Source organism: Panthera onca, chromosome C2 (genome assembly GCF_046562875.1).
Source record: "Panthera onca isolate mPanOnc1 chromosome C2, mPanOnc1 haplotype 2, whole genome shotgun sequence".
NCBI lineage: Eukaryota > Metazoa > Chordata > Mammalia > Carnivora > Felidae > Panthera > Panthera onca.
The window spans coordinates 71,415,899-71,434,007 of record NC_138347.1 but is presented as its reverse complement, the minus strand read 5'-3'; the positions used below and the strand labels follow the sequence as shown (position 1 = coordinate 71,434,007).

The window sequence follows — 18,109 nt, the reverse complement described above, 5'->3', positions numbered from 1 at the left end:
AATTTTCAAACTGGAGTGACTAATGTTTAGGTTTGGGGAAATATGATACTTAAGTTAGTTTTAGACATATCAGTTGGAGATGACCAAGAGATATTAAAGCAGAAATGTTCAGAAAGTTGCAGGGTAGGGGCGCCTAGGTTGTTCAGTTGGTTAGACTCCTGGTTTCAGCTCAGGTCATGATCTCATGGTTTGTGAGTTTGAGCCCCATATCAGGCTCTGCACTGGCAGCACCTGACACAATTCAGATGCTGTAGAGAGAAAGATTTACATCACTTTAAAATAAAAGATACTTACATCAAGGGAATGGGTAAGGGGCACACCTCATGCACTGGTAATGACTGTGCCCACGTCTTTTATACATGAAGGAATAAAAAAAAATCCAGAGAAACAAAGTGATCTGCTCAAGGTCACACAACAAGTCAGTGATGATGCATTCTGACCCACTTTTCCTGACTCAGAAACCTCCTGAATTTTTAGACATGCCTGCTTTATAGTAAACACTCAAAACCATTTCCTGATAGTCAAGGTGGACAAATAAAAGGCAGGAATTTTATTTCCTTAGTTTATTAAAGACGACAATGAACTGTTAGGCTGTGTATGTATTACAGTGAATAGAAATCCAGTTCAGAACACAAGTTGCACATGAACAGAACATCTCTATATAGACTCTTGCTCCTTTTATGTTAATTTAACAAAAACTCTAAAGCCTTGGCAGAGAAAGTCAATAACAGCCTCATTTAAGTGGAAAATATTTGCCTTCCACTCTTCTGCAATGTCTTGAATCTTGTCTCTACCTTGCAAGCAAACTTTTAACTTTTTTCCCTTTATTTATAAAAAAGAACACTTTTTCCCTCCCATTTCATTCAGAAAGAACTCTCTTCAGTGCATTCAAAGCTTTTCCCCACAACAGCAGGGGATTTCAGATACTGGTATTAGTTGCAAAGTGCTTTCAAAATATCCCATACTCTTTCCTCTCAAATAAATAAATAAATGGGTATTTGGACAGTGATGACAGCAGAGTGTCAGGGTCACTAAAACAGATACGCAATCTAAAGAGATGGAATGTGAAAGGTGGAGAAAAATAAGTGAAAAACCAGGAGCATGTAAGACTGCTGAGCTCAACTTTGGAAACTGTCGTTTTCCATCTTTTGGTCCTATGCTAATATGAAATAGGCGGAACAATAATGAGAGTGCATCTCTCTTCCAGTGTAGTGACTTGGAGCAAGGAGCTGGATGTGTAATTTGTACCACAACTAGAAGCAGAGTTCACCATTTTTTACAAACCCCTGAGTCTGAATCTGAGGCCTAACCTTTAGTAAGCCTTGAGTTTTGTGGGGCAATTCCCAAAGCTCCTAGGTTGGACAAGGTTCCTAGTTAGCCCTTCAAAACTGGGCTGGGCTGGAAGTCTTGGCTCTCAGAGTCTTCCCAATGAACTAAGGGAAACAAGCTCAGGGTCTTCCAGCCCGATCCCAAGTCCGAGGCAGAGAGATCAATGCCATGCATCATTTCCTCCCTGCTCCCTGTTGCCCTGGTGGAGCCTCAGCTCTGGCCACTTCCTTCCTGCCCCTTCTACTTCCTGTGAGACTCCTGGGTGCCTCCAGCTCAGGCACTCATTGGCTTCCACCAACCATGTGCTACTTTCTGTTCGGCTTCTTGGGGTAGCATCTACACCAAGTTTTTTCTATTAGCAACCAACTATGGAAAAGACAGGTATACAAGAAGTCAGTCCCAGAATGAAACAAAAACCAAAACAAAACCAAAACAAAACGCTGTGGGCTTTTGTTCACAGAGCCGCCAGCCTTCAGAACAGTAACCCTGACCAACGTTATACACAGAGGTCAGGAGCTATAGCAACTTAAAGAACACCACAAATATATCACGGTCCCCTAGAAACACACATCTTAAGAAAGGGTATGTGTGTGTTGAAATTAGTAATATGGAAAGAATGATTGAACATATGGATATCACCAGGCTAAATGGCTCAGTGCATAATAGGCATAAAGGCTCTTGTTAGCCCAAGAACACAGGAACATTCACACTCACATTCATGTCCACAAATTGCCAAGTTCCCTAACCCCACTAACAGCAGAAAGCTTCCCCACCCTTACCCCAACTTTAACAAAAGAAACAAAGGTAAGAGTTCATCCACCAGGGAGGGTCCCAACTCTGTTGCAGGAAGGGGATGAGAATGGAGTTGGGCCATACTTTTACTCAGAACCAAAATGACCACCTAACAATGGGCACAGTGGCAAGAGACCCACAAATAAGATGGTGGATAGAGTTTTTGTCCTCAACTTAGGATGGCATCAGGGACTTGCCTAAGCTTGAAAGATCATACATACACCAGAGCTAGGTTGAAAAAAAGAGACCTTAAGAGGAGGCCAACAGCTCCTCTGACTGAATAAATGCTCCTTAAGCAACAGAGCTGTGGCCTCACTTATGCTGGGTGTAAGGCTGTGAAGGGGTCTGGCCTAAGTATCAGTTCTGTTTCTTTGCTTCAAGCCCACCAGGGTAAAGAAAGTCAGCTTGTGACATCATCTTTGCCTAGAATACTTCAAACAAGTAGGTCACATGGTGGACTCCTTGAGGTCTCTGAGGATTACAGGTAATAATGCTGCTTTTATGGCCTAAAAAATACCTAAATAAGCTGGACAGAATGCCCACGATGTACTCCCATCCTCTAATGCTTCTCCTCAGGGTGCAGTCTGACTCTATTTCAGGACTGAGAGAGAAAACTCCGTCCTCCTATTTCAGCAGCAAAGGAGAAGTGAGTTGGTTGAGAAAGGCCTGACTCAGAAGCTCCAGAACTAAAACAAAATACAACTGGAAATGATACTTGAAACGCAGCTGAAACCGGATCTGGTCCAAGTGGAGAAGGCCATGGATGTCAGAAGCACTGGGTCTCATTGTCCACTCCCCTGACAGAGGCACTAGAAGCTTCACATTAAGGACCTGTGTGTCAGTTCTGATGGAAATACCCGGTACCTACACATTGTCACAACAGACTGGACCTCACCAACCTAACAAAGGTTGATTACACATGGACGTTAGATAAGTCATAAAAAAAATGATGATAATAATCAAAGAAAAAAAAAAAAACCAAGTGGGGAAAGTCCTTAAAAGGGTGGCTCAGTTCTGCATTATGTGTGACCCTAGCGGCTAGAAGAGGGCTTAATGTGCTTTCTTCAGGTGGTCTCCAGGACGGTGGCCTCTAGGGCCAAGGCTTCGGTGGGTTCCTCCTCGTAGTCTGACATGTAAGACTCCAGGCTCTGTTTGGCCAGCAATTCCCGCCGGGCCTGCAGCCGCTCACAGCGGGGACAGCTTCCAGACTTGAAACAAGCCTTATGGTAACACGCTTTACACTCTATTCAGGGAAGGTGAAAAAAAAAAAAGAGAAAACTATTTGTATTATCTCAAGCCAGAAGTAAATCACTGCCACAGCCCCTTCTTGCCACCACTGCTAGGTGCACCTGTGGTGAAAACAGGGAGTTTCTGAGACAAACTGAACTCTTCCTAATAGGGACGGCTGAGGGAAATAAATGAGCTTCGTGTTCAGTCTGGTTTGCCCACTCCACACCCGCACCAGTACTTACCTTCACAGGTCCGGCACTTATGGAGCTCAAAAGGGAAGATGATGTCATCCTCGTTCTGACAGAACTCACAGATGAAGCCCTTGGCTTGGCAGAGCTGGGGTGGGGGGAGAGGGACAAGCAGCAAAATCAGGGGCAGCAAACCAGGAACTGGCACAAGAGGATGAACCCAAGTGAGGGACGGGGCAAAATATAAAGAAGACTTGAGTGGACCCTAAGGGGTTCTCCCGCCTTCTGGGAAGAGACCGGCTGGACATGACAGCCAAACTGGGGCCAGGACCGGGCAGTGTTAGACAAACCTTTAAGATGGAGACAAGGGAGCATGAGTTTGAGAAACTGCAACCACGAGAGTGGTTCACAATGCAGAGTTGTAAAGAAAGAAGGGATGATGCCACAAGGGGCTTCCTAAAGTCAGAATTCCAGGCTGGGTGATGACTCTATTTTGAAATAGGAACCACAGCCAATTAACATAAAATGTGATGGCAAGGGCATTTCTCCAAAATAACACCCAGCCTTGAATCAGGTTATAGCAAAACCTTTCCAATTCCCCCCACTATACAGGATCTCTACATATGCCCTATTTTGAGCTCTAATTCTGGGACTGTCACAGGAACACACACTGGGCATATTCTAAGATGGGAAATTCTAAAAATGGAACTTCTGAATTTCTGGCATGTTGAGTATATCAAGGACAATAATAACTTGCATCTATAGAATGAAGTTTACAAAATGCTTTCATGTAAATTATTTCGTCAATTCTCAAAACTACTGAGAGGAAAGGGCAGGGGCTATTAATTATTATCTTCATGTTAGAGACAAGAAAATTGAGGCTTACTGCAGAGAGGGCAAAGTACTTCCTTTGGTCACAGTAATTTTAGAATGATAAAGTGGAGGGAGACCCAGTCCCTCTCCAGATTCTAATTCAGGGTTCTCTCCTCCCACATCAGGACAATTCTACACTGAAGGCCTGCTTAGTCCTGCCCTTACCCAGGGGCAGTGCCAGCACCACATCTTCTTCTGATTTCAGGTTCTTTAGATCTGGATGAATTAGCTGTTCACCAATCCCAGGAACAGCAATCCTACCCAGTTTTTCTCCCAGTGTTGACAGCCCATTTCAACTTCCTGAAACTGCATGGTAAGAACTTGGGTCCATCCCACTCCCTGTATCCCTAAGCAAGAGTCCAGTCACATGATAAAGTGAGACTATCTTACCATGCATCGCTCTACGTGGGCAGCCCCTGCCCTGGTGAGCTCAGCAAGCCGGGGCCCCAGCTCTCCCTTCCTGGTTGCAGTCAAGTCATTCAGCGAGTATAGGTGGAGATCCTCGGTCAGGTGGCCTGGAACTGTGTCAAAGGAATCCAGAAGCCTACAGAAAATGAGGGGAAGTAGGTAGGAGCCGAAAACGAACATTTTGGGGGCACCTGGGTGGCTCAATCGATTAAGCATCCGACTCTTGGTTTTGGCTTAGGTCATGATCTCACAGTTCGTGAGTTTGAGCCCCACGCTGGGCTCTATGCTGACTGTGGAGCCTGCTTAGGATTCTCTCTCTCTTCCTCTCTCTCTTTGCCCCCCACCCTCACGTCTCTCTTGCTCTCAAAATAAATAAATAAACTTAAAAAAAAGAAGAAGAAGAAAATGAACATTGTGTGTGGCACATCAAGGTAGAAGGATCTGTACTATCCAGAAGCAGGATAGGGAAAAGAAGGGCCCAGACAGAGTCGATGAGGGTGGGCAGTGTTCGGCCAGCCTAGGAGTTCCAGACCACTCCGGACCCTCCACACTACTAGATGTGAGTGAGAAGTGACTTTTATACCTTCCTGCACAGTGATTCATGCCAGCTTGCAAAGACTGGCAGGTCTGGCCTGACAGAACAACCAGAGAGTTCCCTTCCAGAGAGGATACAGACACAGTTAACTGCTGCAGGCTTTCTGCTGACCATTTCTGGAATTCTCTACAAATCTCTCTACTTTCCTTCTTCACACAACAAGGGACAACTGCTGGGGTGTGTCTGTTTCAGAGACATTAACCCAGCAAGAGGCCTCTGGCCTCCACAGGAGACTTACTCTTTGGCCAGTCGGCAAGTCTTAAACATGTTCTTCATGTGATACAGCTGGATCCGCAGCAGCTGAAGAGAAAGACATTGTGGTGGTGAGTGGGGGGTAAGAGCAGGTATGAAGACGAAAGAAACAATTATTAGAATGACCAGTACCTTTAAACCCTGGAGGTCTGGAAGCTTTGCATGCAGCAGCCAGAGCCAAACTATTCTCTACATCTGTAACTCAATAACTTGCTTCAAAATGACCTCCAGTCAGGGAGGGCACCTCTGCTGGGTTGTGCTCCCAAATCACGTATACAACTGGAAGCCACTGAGAAATCCAGAATTTGAATTTCCCACCTGATACCCTACTCTCCTTTCAGTATATTTTCAGTGCAGGGAGAACTCCTGCTTTTGTCACTGAGTGCCATCTATGGCTTCAGACCTGCCATTAGTAGGTTTGAGGCTCTAACTAGACAGGTGAGAAATGACAAGAGTCTGAGAAAGCATGTACAGAAAGTGTGAGTAATGAGACGGTTACAGCTCTGACACAGTGACAGAAATGTCGTGATCCTAGCAAAGGCTGCATGAACAGAGGGAGGGGATGAGGGATGAGGAGGGTAATCTGTGATATGGCCTTTCAAGGATCCTACCCGGACTTGATTGAGCAGCTTGACCTTCCTATAGAGGGCACTGTTGATGTCCTGCACATTGAAGAGAGGATCGTTCCAGATCTTAATGAGCAGGTCCTTGGAGAAATTGCTGACATAGTACTTGCTGAAGTCCCACTTGCGCAGAACCCGGCTGGGGATGACCATCTGAGCATTTTCATGGCAGCACTGACAGAAGTACTTGCCCAAGTACTCACAGTACCGCAGCCGCTTGATATAATCTGGAAAAACCAGAAAGTCAAAGGTCAGATGTGGCTTTCCCATCTATAAGCTGGTGAGGCAGCTCTCTTGCTCCTTTTCGAAGAGCAGAAAGGGATGGCCACTGGTCTCCATCCATTTCTGTGCTCCCAAAGCTAGCAGAAACCCACAGAGGGGTTTCTGTGTCCCTCTCTGAAGGCCACTGAGGAAACAAATTCTGGCAGAGTTGGTAAGATCCAGATTCCAAGAACCTGGCCCAGAGTACCCAGTTTTCTTTGATACATGATGTCGGTAACGTGCCCCCAGAAATCATTTCCCTCTGATTGCCAGTGATCCTGCACAGCCCTACCTTCCAGGTCTGGGCCCCTTCTTTCCCTTTCCCAGTTCTGCTCTGTTGCCTCCTCTCACAGTCTCTCTGACCAGCCCCAAGGGTATGAGAGGGCACAGTCACTGGAGGCAGACTGGGGGTCAGAGAAGATGCTCACCGGGGTCAGTCCGAATGCCACACCCTGCACAGCGGTAATTCTGCTTGGCCACAGCGATCTTCCTCCTGAGGAGAAGGGAAGGAGAGGACTTTGGCAAATACTGGCCACAGGAGGCCTCTGGGGTATAAAGGATAAGGAGGCAAACACAGGGCTCTTGCTACGTATGGCAAGAGTGGGGAATTCACCTACTGCTTTTTAGAGTTGGATAAAAAGAACCCACTGGGAGAACCAATTCAAACCGAGGATTACTAGGTTAGAATTTAGGTCAAGGCAGGGACAGTCCCTAACAAATGAACCACACTTCATGTACAAATATAAGAGATGAGAAACAGGACAGAGGAGAGAACAAGAGGAAAGAAAGGCAATCATCCATCTTACGAGAAAAAAAAAACAGGGATCGCCTAGGCGGCTCAGTTGGTTAAGCATCCGACTCTTGGTTTCGGCTCAGATCATGATCTCATGGTTTGTGAGTTCGAGCCCTGCATCAGGCCCTGTGCTAACAGTGCGGAGCCTGGTTGGGATTCCCTTTCTCTACCTCTCTCCCTGTCCCTCCCCTGCTTGCTTGCTCTCTCTCTCTCTCTGCCTCTCAAAAATAAATACACTTAAAAATTTTTAAAAAGAAAGAAAGAAACACCAGTAAGCTCACAAGACTGTTGGGAGGAAGGCAACAGGTCGGGAAGGCCAGTGATAAAAGACCTCATTCCCGGTTATCTCTGGGAAGCAACAGGAGGATCAGGAGTAAGACTTGCGACAAGATGCATAATCTTCACTCCCTGCCTTTAAGTGAACAGAATTGTGTGGGAGCTACAGCTGGAGGCAGAGACAAGAGGTGAGGAGACTGCCCTGACAACCCAAAGATATATCCATTTTCCAAAGGACACAGACACTGCCTACTCACGTCGGGGCTGAATGAACATTAAAAATGATCTGAGGCCGGGGTGGAGCCCACTCCAGGTTGCCACGAACACGGATGCGCAGCTTGTAGATGTCCGCATGCTGCCCGTCATCTGGTGAGATGGGCAGTGAGTCAGGGATGGGCAGGAGCTGCAGGAGAGAAGCACAGGTTGGTCCAACAGGGACAGTCTGGGAGAACATGCTTGACTCTTTGGTCATGACAGAAACACATTAATCAAAGAGGTGTCAGGATCATCTCAGGTAAAGGCTTCAAGCAACCTTGGCCCTCAGAATAAATCATTGAGGCACCAGGCTACTACAAGTGAGGACCTTGTGTTCCAAGAAGTAAAAAGAACAGAAAAAGCATTCCAGGGGCATGGCACCCGTTGCTGATGCTGTCCCTGAAGCCATTTCAGGACCCTTGCTATGCCAAGATGCTTCATGCCTTACTCAACTATAGAGCAAAGAAGACTATGAACAATGTACTTTTTCACAGTGTCTCAAAGGTGGTCACAATACAGTAGTTCCACCTCTGGGTCTAGTAAGCAGTCATGTGGAATAAGGACAATGAAGGAGCCATTATCTCCTGTTCTGACAACTGCTAGGGAAAACCCAGGCAAGCATATCTTCTTCATTCATTCATTTATTCACTCAGCACATTTGTAACGAGTGGCTTCTATGAGTGAGGAAGGAAACACTAAGGCTCATTCTAGACTGGGGACATGTGACAGAGGAGAAAAGCATCAGAGACGCTCATGGATTCGTGGGGCTGGACAGTGGGTAGAGGAAAAAAGCTGAAGAAATCTACCTTCTGAGGAGCATCATGCTCTGGAACCAGCCATTCTAGCTCTGAGGCAGCTGGCAGCTGCATGCCTTCAAACTGCTTCAGGAGTCCCATGGCCACCGCCTCTGCAGATGTGGAGTGTAGGAAGCAGTGGGAGCTGGAAAGGAGATGCAGGGAAGGCTGAGCAGAGAAAAGACAGGAAGATGGGAGCCCGCCCTCCAGGAACTGATACTATACCCTGTGACTTCTGAGCTGAGAACACTCACAGTACCCCCAGTCTGCCTGGCTTCTTTTCTCATCATCTTCAGATACATGTGTGGAGGAAAATATATTGACCTTATGGTCTTACGACTTAGGCTCAAACCCCACTTAATAGCATTACATGGCTAAATAATAAAAAAAAAAATTTAAAAGGGGGGGTGCCTCTGTGGCTCAGTCGGTTAAGTGTCCACCTTTCAGCTCAGGTCATGATCTCGCGGTTTGTGAGTTCGAGCCCCATGTTGGGCTCTGTGCTGACAGCTCAGAGCCTGGAGGCTGCTTTGGATTCTGTGTCTCCCTCTCTCTCTGGCCCTCCTCCACTTGCACTCTGTCTCTCTCTCTCTCAAAAATAAATAATAAAAAAATTTTTTAAAAATAGCATTACATGGCAATGCTAGTTAGGGATTCTCTATCACTTCCTTTCTCCAAACTCCCATTTCTTTAACTGCAAAACAGGGGTTATAACATGGGTTTACAAAATAAATTGAGTAAAACTGCCTTGTGAAAGATAAAACACTGTTTGTTGCTCCCGAACGGGGGACTATTTCCCCTAGTTGGATCTACAATGTGAAACCAGTTCAATTTGATTTCATAATCAGCAATCAGGATCACTGCTCTCTCTTTTCGGATCTGATCTTCTGGGGGCCTCTGGTATAATCAAAGTCAGCAGAGAAGGAATAATCCAGACTGTGAGCTTTGCCTCCACTAGCGCCCACCCTGTTTGAACCAATGATCTTCTGCTCTGCTGCCGGGGGCTCACCACCACCATCAGGCAGGCCCATCACTTTGTTTTGTCTCTTTGTGAATTTGCATGCTTCCTCTATGGCCTTTCCCCTCCATATCCCAAGAACTGGGTTTGTTTCTCCACATACCCAAGGTTTTATTTAAAAGAAAAAAAAAAGTACTTACAAAGACTGGGAGGAAGTGAAGGATTTGCTGTTTGAGGCAGTGTTCCTTCTGATGTCAGCATCTAAGGGGAAAACAGATAAGGGGAGTGGGAAATGGAAAGGGAGGAAATAAGGGATAGTAACAATGGGTAACCATTCCAAGCTTTTGCCAGCTAAGTGCTCAGGGTAGCAGCTACAAGCTACATTCTATGCAGGGTAAGGAGCAGAGTCCAGGTGAAGCTCTACACATGATTTATAGTTTGGCTCTGTTTAAGTTACAACCAGACTGAATAAGTGACATTATGCATAGTATGGAAATGGTTGAAATGGCTACAAATCCAGGTGGAACACAGACTCAGATTTGGTGCAAAACAGTGAATGAGAAAAGGTAGCATCCTAAGGCACACAGGGACATACCCTCTATCAACACAAACACACAAAGAATACTCCAATCTCTCCTTCATTCTCTCAATCTCAAGCCCTCTTAAATGATAAACTCTGAGGTAAGAGCTCTGTATAGCTCTTTTTTATATCAAAATCAGTACCTAACACAGAAATTGGATCACAGAAGTAACTCATTAAATGTTATGTGGAACTGGAACTTTGCTCCTAACATCTGACCACTACTGCTATCACTCCTGAATGCAAAGTCTTCTGCATCCTTATAAAAGCTTCATGGAAAGATTTCCTTTTTGTCTGGCGGCACAGGAAAGAAGAGAAGTTCTCTATGACTTGGCAGCTCCCTGAAGATGCCTGGTAACCAACACATTTTCATGGAGATATTCAACATGATGTTTTCTACTGAACTTTCAGGCATAATTGCAGGAAAATACGGCAGACTTTCCAAAGCCTATTTCTCATAAAGGATTTTGAAGAGAATTTCTAAAAATGATATGCCTGAACCTCCAGAGACCTCATCTTCTCAAATATGTTTGATGGGGAAAATGTGAAGTATAGCAGTCATGTTCGAGGAGGGAAGATAGAGTGTATTCAAGTTATGAAAACGAGACTGTTCTGGTAAGTCTCATCCTTCATTTCCTTTGATGCCCAGTGAAAAGACATTCTTTTCCTGATTAAAGCTACACAATGATTGGAGTGCCTGGGTGGCTCAGTCGGTTAAGCATCCAACTTCAGCTCAGGTCATGATCTCACAGTTCCTGAGTTCAAGTTCCACGTCGGGTTCTGTGCTAACAGCTCAGAGCCTGGAGCCTGCTTCGGATTCTGTGTCTCTCTCTTTCTGCCCCTCCCCTGCTCATGTTTTGTCTCTTTTTCCCCACCCCCTCTCAAAAATAAATAAACATTAAAAAAAAAAAAAAGAAAGAAAGAAAGAAAGCTACACAATGATCAATCTACTGCATGTGAGCCCCTCAACAGAGCACTAAAGCTTACATGACATCACTCTGCAACTGGCCATGAGTAGCTCAATTGTTCTTCACATTTCCTTTGTGTATATATTTTTGTACATACCACTAGATCATGAAATCTCCTTATAAGGAAATGAGAGCATGTCTAACTCTTCTGTTTTGGCCCTAAAAATATATAATACAGGGTACTGTATATAAGCCCTGTATACTCAGGTAATATTCCTAACAAATCAATGTTTTCAAAGCTATATACGCAAGTGAGAGAACAGAATTGGAATCTGTCAGTGAATTTTCACATGTTAAGCACAGAAAAATTTAAGACAACAAAATTTTTGACAAGTAAATAACAAATCCTATTTTTATTAACAAAGAAGTTTGTGTATATATTTTCTGTGTGAATTTGTACCACCAAAATCCAGATCTCAATATAGTGCTAGTTGTCTATTCCATTCTAAAGAATACCAGTGAAGAAAAAAATTCTAGGCGATAGTAGACCTTCACAGACCATTTAGGTTGTAGCATTCATTTGAATAACACTTACACTGCCTTGGATTTGTACATATTCTTGTCCTTATAACTCTGGAGTGTTTTCTACATAATAAGTTTTCAGAAAATATTTTCTAAATAAATGATTAATTGGCTAAAAGCAAAAGGCAAATTTTTGCTTTGTGACAGAAAAGGAAAAATGAGAGAAAATCGTAGACAGATATCCTTGAATAAAGAGCTAACCAATGTTGTTACTGTAGGGTTAGGCCATTAGAGAAAACACTGAGCATCAGAGAGAAGTGGTGATAATTCATGGTTACTAAGGAAACCACTGTCTTCAAAAAGCTATTTAGCAGCTCTTCAACCTCACAGAGCAAAGTCATGTTTTCTTCAAGAGAAAAACAATCATTCTCTGCTCTTTGGAAAGTACAGTCACATCATACTTTACCATGTTTCTTCTTTTTTACCAGAGGTACGATGACTTCCTAGATAATCATCAATACTTCCAAGAGTGGGGAAGACCACACAGGTTTGGCTGTGACGATCTTCCGCTGAGAATGGAGAGGGGGAGGCAGTACCTGATCTCAAAAGAGACACCTGACACTGGCCAAGTACCATGAAGGCCCCGTGGGTCTTGGGCCTCTGCTGCATTCTGTGGACTCTCTGGTCAGTTCAAACATATAATTAAGTTAGTGTGGTGGAAACACTACTCAAGGATCTGAATAAAAGTAGACCAGGCTATAAGACAGAATATTAATGAGTGAACAGAGAAGGCCATTCAATTGGATGGAAGTTAACATAATTATGAAACTTTCAATTAATTATTTGACAAGTATTTTTTTTCTAAGAGAACTGATTTCAAAGGTTTCTGATGCTTTAGATAAAGCTATTGCTACTGACTGAAAAAATAAAATCAGAATTATAAAAACAATTAAAAAATGACATGCTATAAGAAGAATTTTTCCACGTCCAGACACTGGTATTGGGATGATCAGGAAAGAAAGGGTTAAAACCTTGGTACCCTAGCAAAATCTGCAAATTTTTAAACGAAGTAAGGCACAGGAAGAGAGTCGACTTCAGAATTCACTGGCCAGTTTGACACTGGTTTCCTTCCTGCTTTTCTTCCAGCAGATAAGGTGACACCCAACACATTTGGATATCCAACTCCAATGAATTATCTGTAATAGCTGACTGGAGAGGAAACTTTTTAAAATGGAAACTCACAATTATTCTGCTTTAAAAAAAAAATGTATTTAAAAGGCAGTGTGGGGAGAAGCACTGGTTACCTTGATTTGGACAGAACTTAAAAACTTGTTGGAAAATACAGTTCATGAACTTCTTTCTCTATACATTGTGCCAGTTAAAAATCTATTGCCTTTCAGCTCCAAATCTGCCCTTCTTTTTGTCGGCTCTATGATAATGGAGCTGGACTCAAACAGCAGCCCTCTGCCAGCTGGCACCATGTTAAGTTTTGTCAGTAGAGGGCACTGGAGGGACACTGGAGGAGGCAGGAGTTTCTCTTGCTGAGTCTGGTGGTACTCCTCTAGGCAGACTCCGGTAGTACATGTGACTTTTCCCTTAGGGAGGCAGGCCTTCATGAAGGTGGCCTTAAAGCAGAATGCCACTAGTGGTACTTCTCATAAACTGCTTCCCCAGTACCTCTTGGCAAAGCAGGAGCCACAGGCCTGGCACGTCCCATGGCGCACTTCCCCCAGCATCTCTTGAGTTCTGAGGCACAGCACTTCCCTAGGGGCAGCCTCCGCCAGCACCCCACAGAATGGTTTCCTGGTGCCATTGGCATGGCACCTCTCATAGACAGCATCCCTAGGCACTCTCTTAGGGCAGCTCTGCAGCCTCAGTGAATTTCTCCACTTCTAGTGAGCCAGGAGGTCTGGATCTCAGCCTTGCAGATATGGTCCTCTTCTATACTTGTTCCTTCCCCAGGGCTCCACCTCAGTCCTAGGCATACTGACTGCTATCTATATCTGCTATCCCTGTATACTTTAGAGTTGTTTTCACTCCTTACGAGCCAGGCTCCCATTACTTCAGTCCACCACGATAGTTAATAATTCTTTATTCTAAACCTTCCCTATTCAAATTACTCTGTGATTTCTGTCTCCTGACTGGAACCTGACATGCATGTGGAAGACTGAAATTCTAGAAGAATCTATGAAGGAAGATAAAGAACAACTGACAAAGCTATAATAAAAGGGGAAGGAGCAGTGAAAAACAAAACTCTAAAACTAAAGAAGTTGTAAAGACTGGGATTGGGAGCTTATAAATGATCTCATACCAATTTGGCAGGTACCATAGAAAGAAATTGATAAAGTGAAAGAGGCCAGACACAAAGATCACATATTGTATTATTCCATTTATATGAAATGTTCAGAAAAGGCAAATCTATAGAGACAGAAAGATGAGCAGTGAACTGTGGCTTGGGGTAGAAAGGGAAATTCAAAAAAAATTTTTAGTGTTTATTTTTGAGAGAGAGAGAGACAGACAGAGCATGAGTGGGGAAGGGGCAGAGAGAGAGGAAGACACAATCGGAAGCAGGCTCCAGGCTCTGAGCTGTCAGCATAGAATCCAACGTGGAGCTCGAACTCAGGAACTGTGAGATCATGACCTGAGCTGAAGTTGAACGCTTAACCAACTGAGCCACCCAGGCACCCCATAGGAAGGGAAATTAACTGTAAATGAGCACAAGGAATCTTACTGGGATAATAAAAATGTTCTAAAACTAGATTATGGTGATGGTTCCACAAGTCGATAAATTTGCTAAAAATTATTCATCTATTTCCTTCAGAAACATTTCTGTTCCATATGGTCTACTCAATGAATCAGGATCTAAGAAATGTGATTATATCAAGTAGAGTATTACAATATGCAGAGTATTCATGATAGATGATGTCCATAATAGGATGCTTAAGCACTTAAATTTTCCCAAGGGTGTTATGGATTTTAATCTGATAGTATACTCAGAGGCTCTTCAACAGCATATATCACTTAAGATGATCAAAAAGAAACACATCTGTAAACCTCTGGATGTAATCAGGAAGATTGCTAATGAGAAGTATAATGACACTTTTTAAAAAGAATTTCATACCATTAATAAACCAGAAGCAGAGGAAAAGCAACAGAAAGCAAAAAGGAAATGTAGTGTAAAGAAAGATGAATTATAAATTATACTTTCATAAATAAGAATCTGTGTGTAGAAATAAGGTAAAACAAGCCACTTCTTTTGAAATAGGCTTGTTCTGATTGCTTTCCCTTCAACTCCCATAACGTGCTGGGATTATAGGGCACAAGAAAAAGGATAGTCTTTTAGTTGAAAAATATTTCATGTATATAAAATATATAAATGTATTTTTAAAAAGTATAAAAATGTATTTTATTTAAAAGCTTTAAAGCTCCCAAAATAGTGGAAGAAAAGATGCCAGGAAGACCAAATAAAAGTACGCCTTATGGTTAAAGCAGACTGAATATGCTCTGACAGAGAAATGGCTGACAGTCAATAAATGTACCTGCAAAAGGACTGTGGTTGTAAACATGTAAGAGACCAGTTAAAAAGTGATAGGATAATTACGTGTCAAGCAAGGGAAGACTATGTTAGAATAAATTACAACAGTTCAGGAAAAGAGAAAAAGAAAACTAAATACTTTCCTTTCTCCAAATCTTTATCTGATCTTATCTAATTATTTCACATTCTAGTGGCTGATTACATTGACAGTTAAAATGAACTATTTAGGGGCGCCTGGGTGACTCAGTCAGTTGAGTGTTGGACTCTTGATTTCAGCTCAGGTGATGATCTCAAGGTGCTTGGGATTGAGCCTAGCATTGGGGTCTGCACTGAACAGCACGGAGCCTCCTTGGGACTGTCTCTCTCTCTTCTCTGTCCCTCCCCTGCTTGTGCTCACAATTATGCATGCATGAGCTCTCTCTCTCTCTCAAAATAAATAAACATTATAAAAATTTAGAAAAAAAATAAAGTGTTTAATGAATCCTGAGTTTTGCTGTTGTGTGTTTTAAAACCACTTTGAGTAGAAAACTGATACTTTCAGTTAACCGCACCTACAGAAAGCCTACTTGCTTGAATCACAAAGCAATTACTAAGGCCAGACATTTATAGCAGTAAATCCTAATTATATACAAAGTACCAAGAAGGGATCACTTTCTGCAAATGGCTCTGCAAATTCAAAACTCTAAAGACATATTATGCTTTCACATTATTCTATCGGACTTTTGCTGTCTGAATGTGTGGCAGTAGCTTAGCTGTTGGTTTGAACTAAAATTTCTTCACCTGACCGTTGCTTTTTAAACTGCCTACTACCTCCATCAGCCACAATGACCACTTAGTCTATAAATGTCACTGTAGGGAGGGATCAGCAAGGACAATCTCAGTGAGGAGGACTGTTGGAGGTCCTATGAAGAAGAAAATGAATATTTGAATTACTCCTAGCTGGCTCAAGTCTGGTTTTTCCCAGCTAGTTCTCCAAACCTTATAGACAGGTGTCACAAGATAAAGAATGTACAAAAGGTGATGCAAACATTCACACACATGCATGTATGAGCACACCCGTACTTCCAACACAAGCTACCTGAAAACATCGATGCCATTGACACTGAGAGTCCGTTCTTTGACATGTGAGTCAGGTTAGATCCTTCGCTACCATCTGTGATAATGATTATAAAAGGGGGCCCTTTAGTATTCAGACAGGAAGTAAATCAATGAGAATGACAGTTCTATACCACATGTTCCTGGAATCAAGACTTGACTTGGCTCCAAAAGGTAAAACTGCTTTTAGGAAGTTACATCCACAGGAAGGTGCTCAGTATTGCTTGGGAGATAGTTATTGCTATTTCCCCAAACCGGCCTGGTCTTAAAGACCTCCTAAGGTAGTGTTCTCAACCAGAGGAGATTTTCTACTCTTGTAGGTAAATTGGGTAGAGGCTGATGATGATGCTAAACATTCTACAATGCACTGGACAGTCTCTTACAACAAAGAACTATCTGGCCTAGAGGCTGAGAAATCCTACCCTGAGGTCTTTTCCTTTAGGGATTTCCATCCTGAACTGATTAGAGTTAGCTGACTAAACAACTCCTCTGGGGCCAAAAAGGCAACAACAGTTTCCAACAGGAGTGCACTTCATGCCACTCCCAAGCAGGCTATTTCAAATTTGGCTCCTTCCAGACTGAACAGCTTCCTCTGGCCCCTTGCTTTGCTGCAAGGAACAGACTTAGTGGTCACGTGGACTGCTCCACACCTAGTGAAGCAGTGTTGTGAATTTACCTTAATATTACCCTCATGAAATTCTAACTGCTGATTCCAAGAGAAAGGGCAGAACACTTTTATTGTCTTCTAATTTGGAGATCAAGCCAATCACAGACTGTGGTATATGAAAAACAATATATAATTGGTCTCTGCCTAGTTTTCAGCACAGAGCTCCTAAAACCTTTATAATTTCCAGAGTGATAGGAATGTCTTTGTTATTCATAATGAGCCCCTTTCCATTATATCTGAGTTTATGCTAATGAGGTGACTCTTGAGGAATATCCAGGTAATTTCAGGATGGGGCTGGCTGCCAGAGGAAAAACCAACCACCAGATTAAAGGATTAGAATTTTTAGCTCTATCCCCAAACTCCCAAAAAGGGAGAGGGGGTGCAGATTGAGCTCAGTCATCAATGGCTGCTTTAAGCACTCGTGCATACCTATGTAATGAAACCTTGATAAAGTGTTTTCACTTGTGATGATAAGGTTTGGGAGAGCTACCTGGTTGGTGAATATATTGAGGTACTGGGAGTATAGCACACCCTGACCACATGGACAAAGAGATTCCTGTGCTCAGAAAACTTTGGGGCGTTGCGCTAAGTACCTCTTCATGTGACCATTTATTTGTATCCTTTATAATAAAAAGTAATCTTAAGTCTGGTGTTTTCATGAGTTCTGTAAGTCATTTTAGCAAATTATGGAACCTGAGTTGGGGAGGTGTCTTAGGAACCCCTGAATTTGTAGTTGGCTACGGAGAAGAGTAGGTAACATGGTGACCCCATTTGTGGTTGGGATATGAAGTGGGAGTGTCCTGTGGGACTGAGACCTTACCCTGTGGAGTCTATCCTAACTCCAGGAGTTAATGTCAGAATTGAATTGTCAGGATACTCAGTTGGTATCAGAGAATTGGAGAAATGTTGGAAAACCACATACAAACAAACCAAAAAAAAAAAAAAAAAAATGGAGTTTTAAGTGGCTATTATTGTCATGAAAAGAAATCAGACATATTAAAGAGAACACAGAAGGAAGACTTCCTAGACACCTGGAAAAATATGTATAAAAATTGTATTTCTGAATGGGGAAGAAATCCAGCTACCACCAAGTTTCAATTACTACTGGAGGTCTGCGCAGGTGAAAAGTGAATTACATCAATTCTCTAGATCGATATAAACAGATCTATAAAACATGT

The 18,109-nt window shown here is 43.1% G+C and overlaps 1 protein-coding gene across 10 annotated transcripts in view; it reads right to left on the bottom strand.

Annotated features, from left to right (window-relative positions):
• Positions 1-548: 548 nt before the first annotated feature.
• Positions 549-18,109, bottom strand: part of RUBCN (rubicon autophagy regulator) — a 70,567-nt gene continuing 53,006 nt past the window's right edge. For 6 of the 10 annotated variants that reach the window (XM_060639696.3, XM_060639695.3, XM_060639689.3 and 3 more), the window contains 10 exons: positions 16,248-16,322; positions 9,825-9,885; positions 8,682-8,814; positions 7,878-8,023; positions 6,980-7,044; positions 6,279-6,517; positions 5,654-5,715; positions 4,803-4,956; positions 3,594-3,687; positions 549-3,364 (listed from right to left, as the gene is read on the bottom strand). In XM_060639696.3, the coding sequence (XP_060495679.3) occupies positions 3,186-3,364; positions 3,594-3,687; positions 4,803-4,956; positions 5,654-5,715; positions 6,279-6,517; positions 6,980-7,044; positions 7,878-8,023; positions 8,682-8,814; positions 9,825-9,885; positions 16,248-16,322 (1,208 nt within the window). In that variant the 3' untranslated portion in view covers positions 549-3,185. The remainder of the gene's footprint in view (positions 3,365-3,593; positions 3,688-4,802; positions 4,957-5,653; positions 5,716-6,278; positions 6,518-6,979; positions 7,045-7,877; positions 8,024-8,681; positions 8,815-9,824; positions 9,886-16,247; positions 16,323-18,109) is intronic. The other 4 variants (XM_060639690.3, XM_060639692.3, XM_060639693.3 and 1 more) reach the window with 1 other exon arrangement.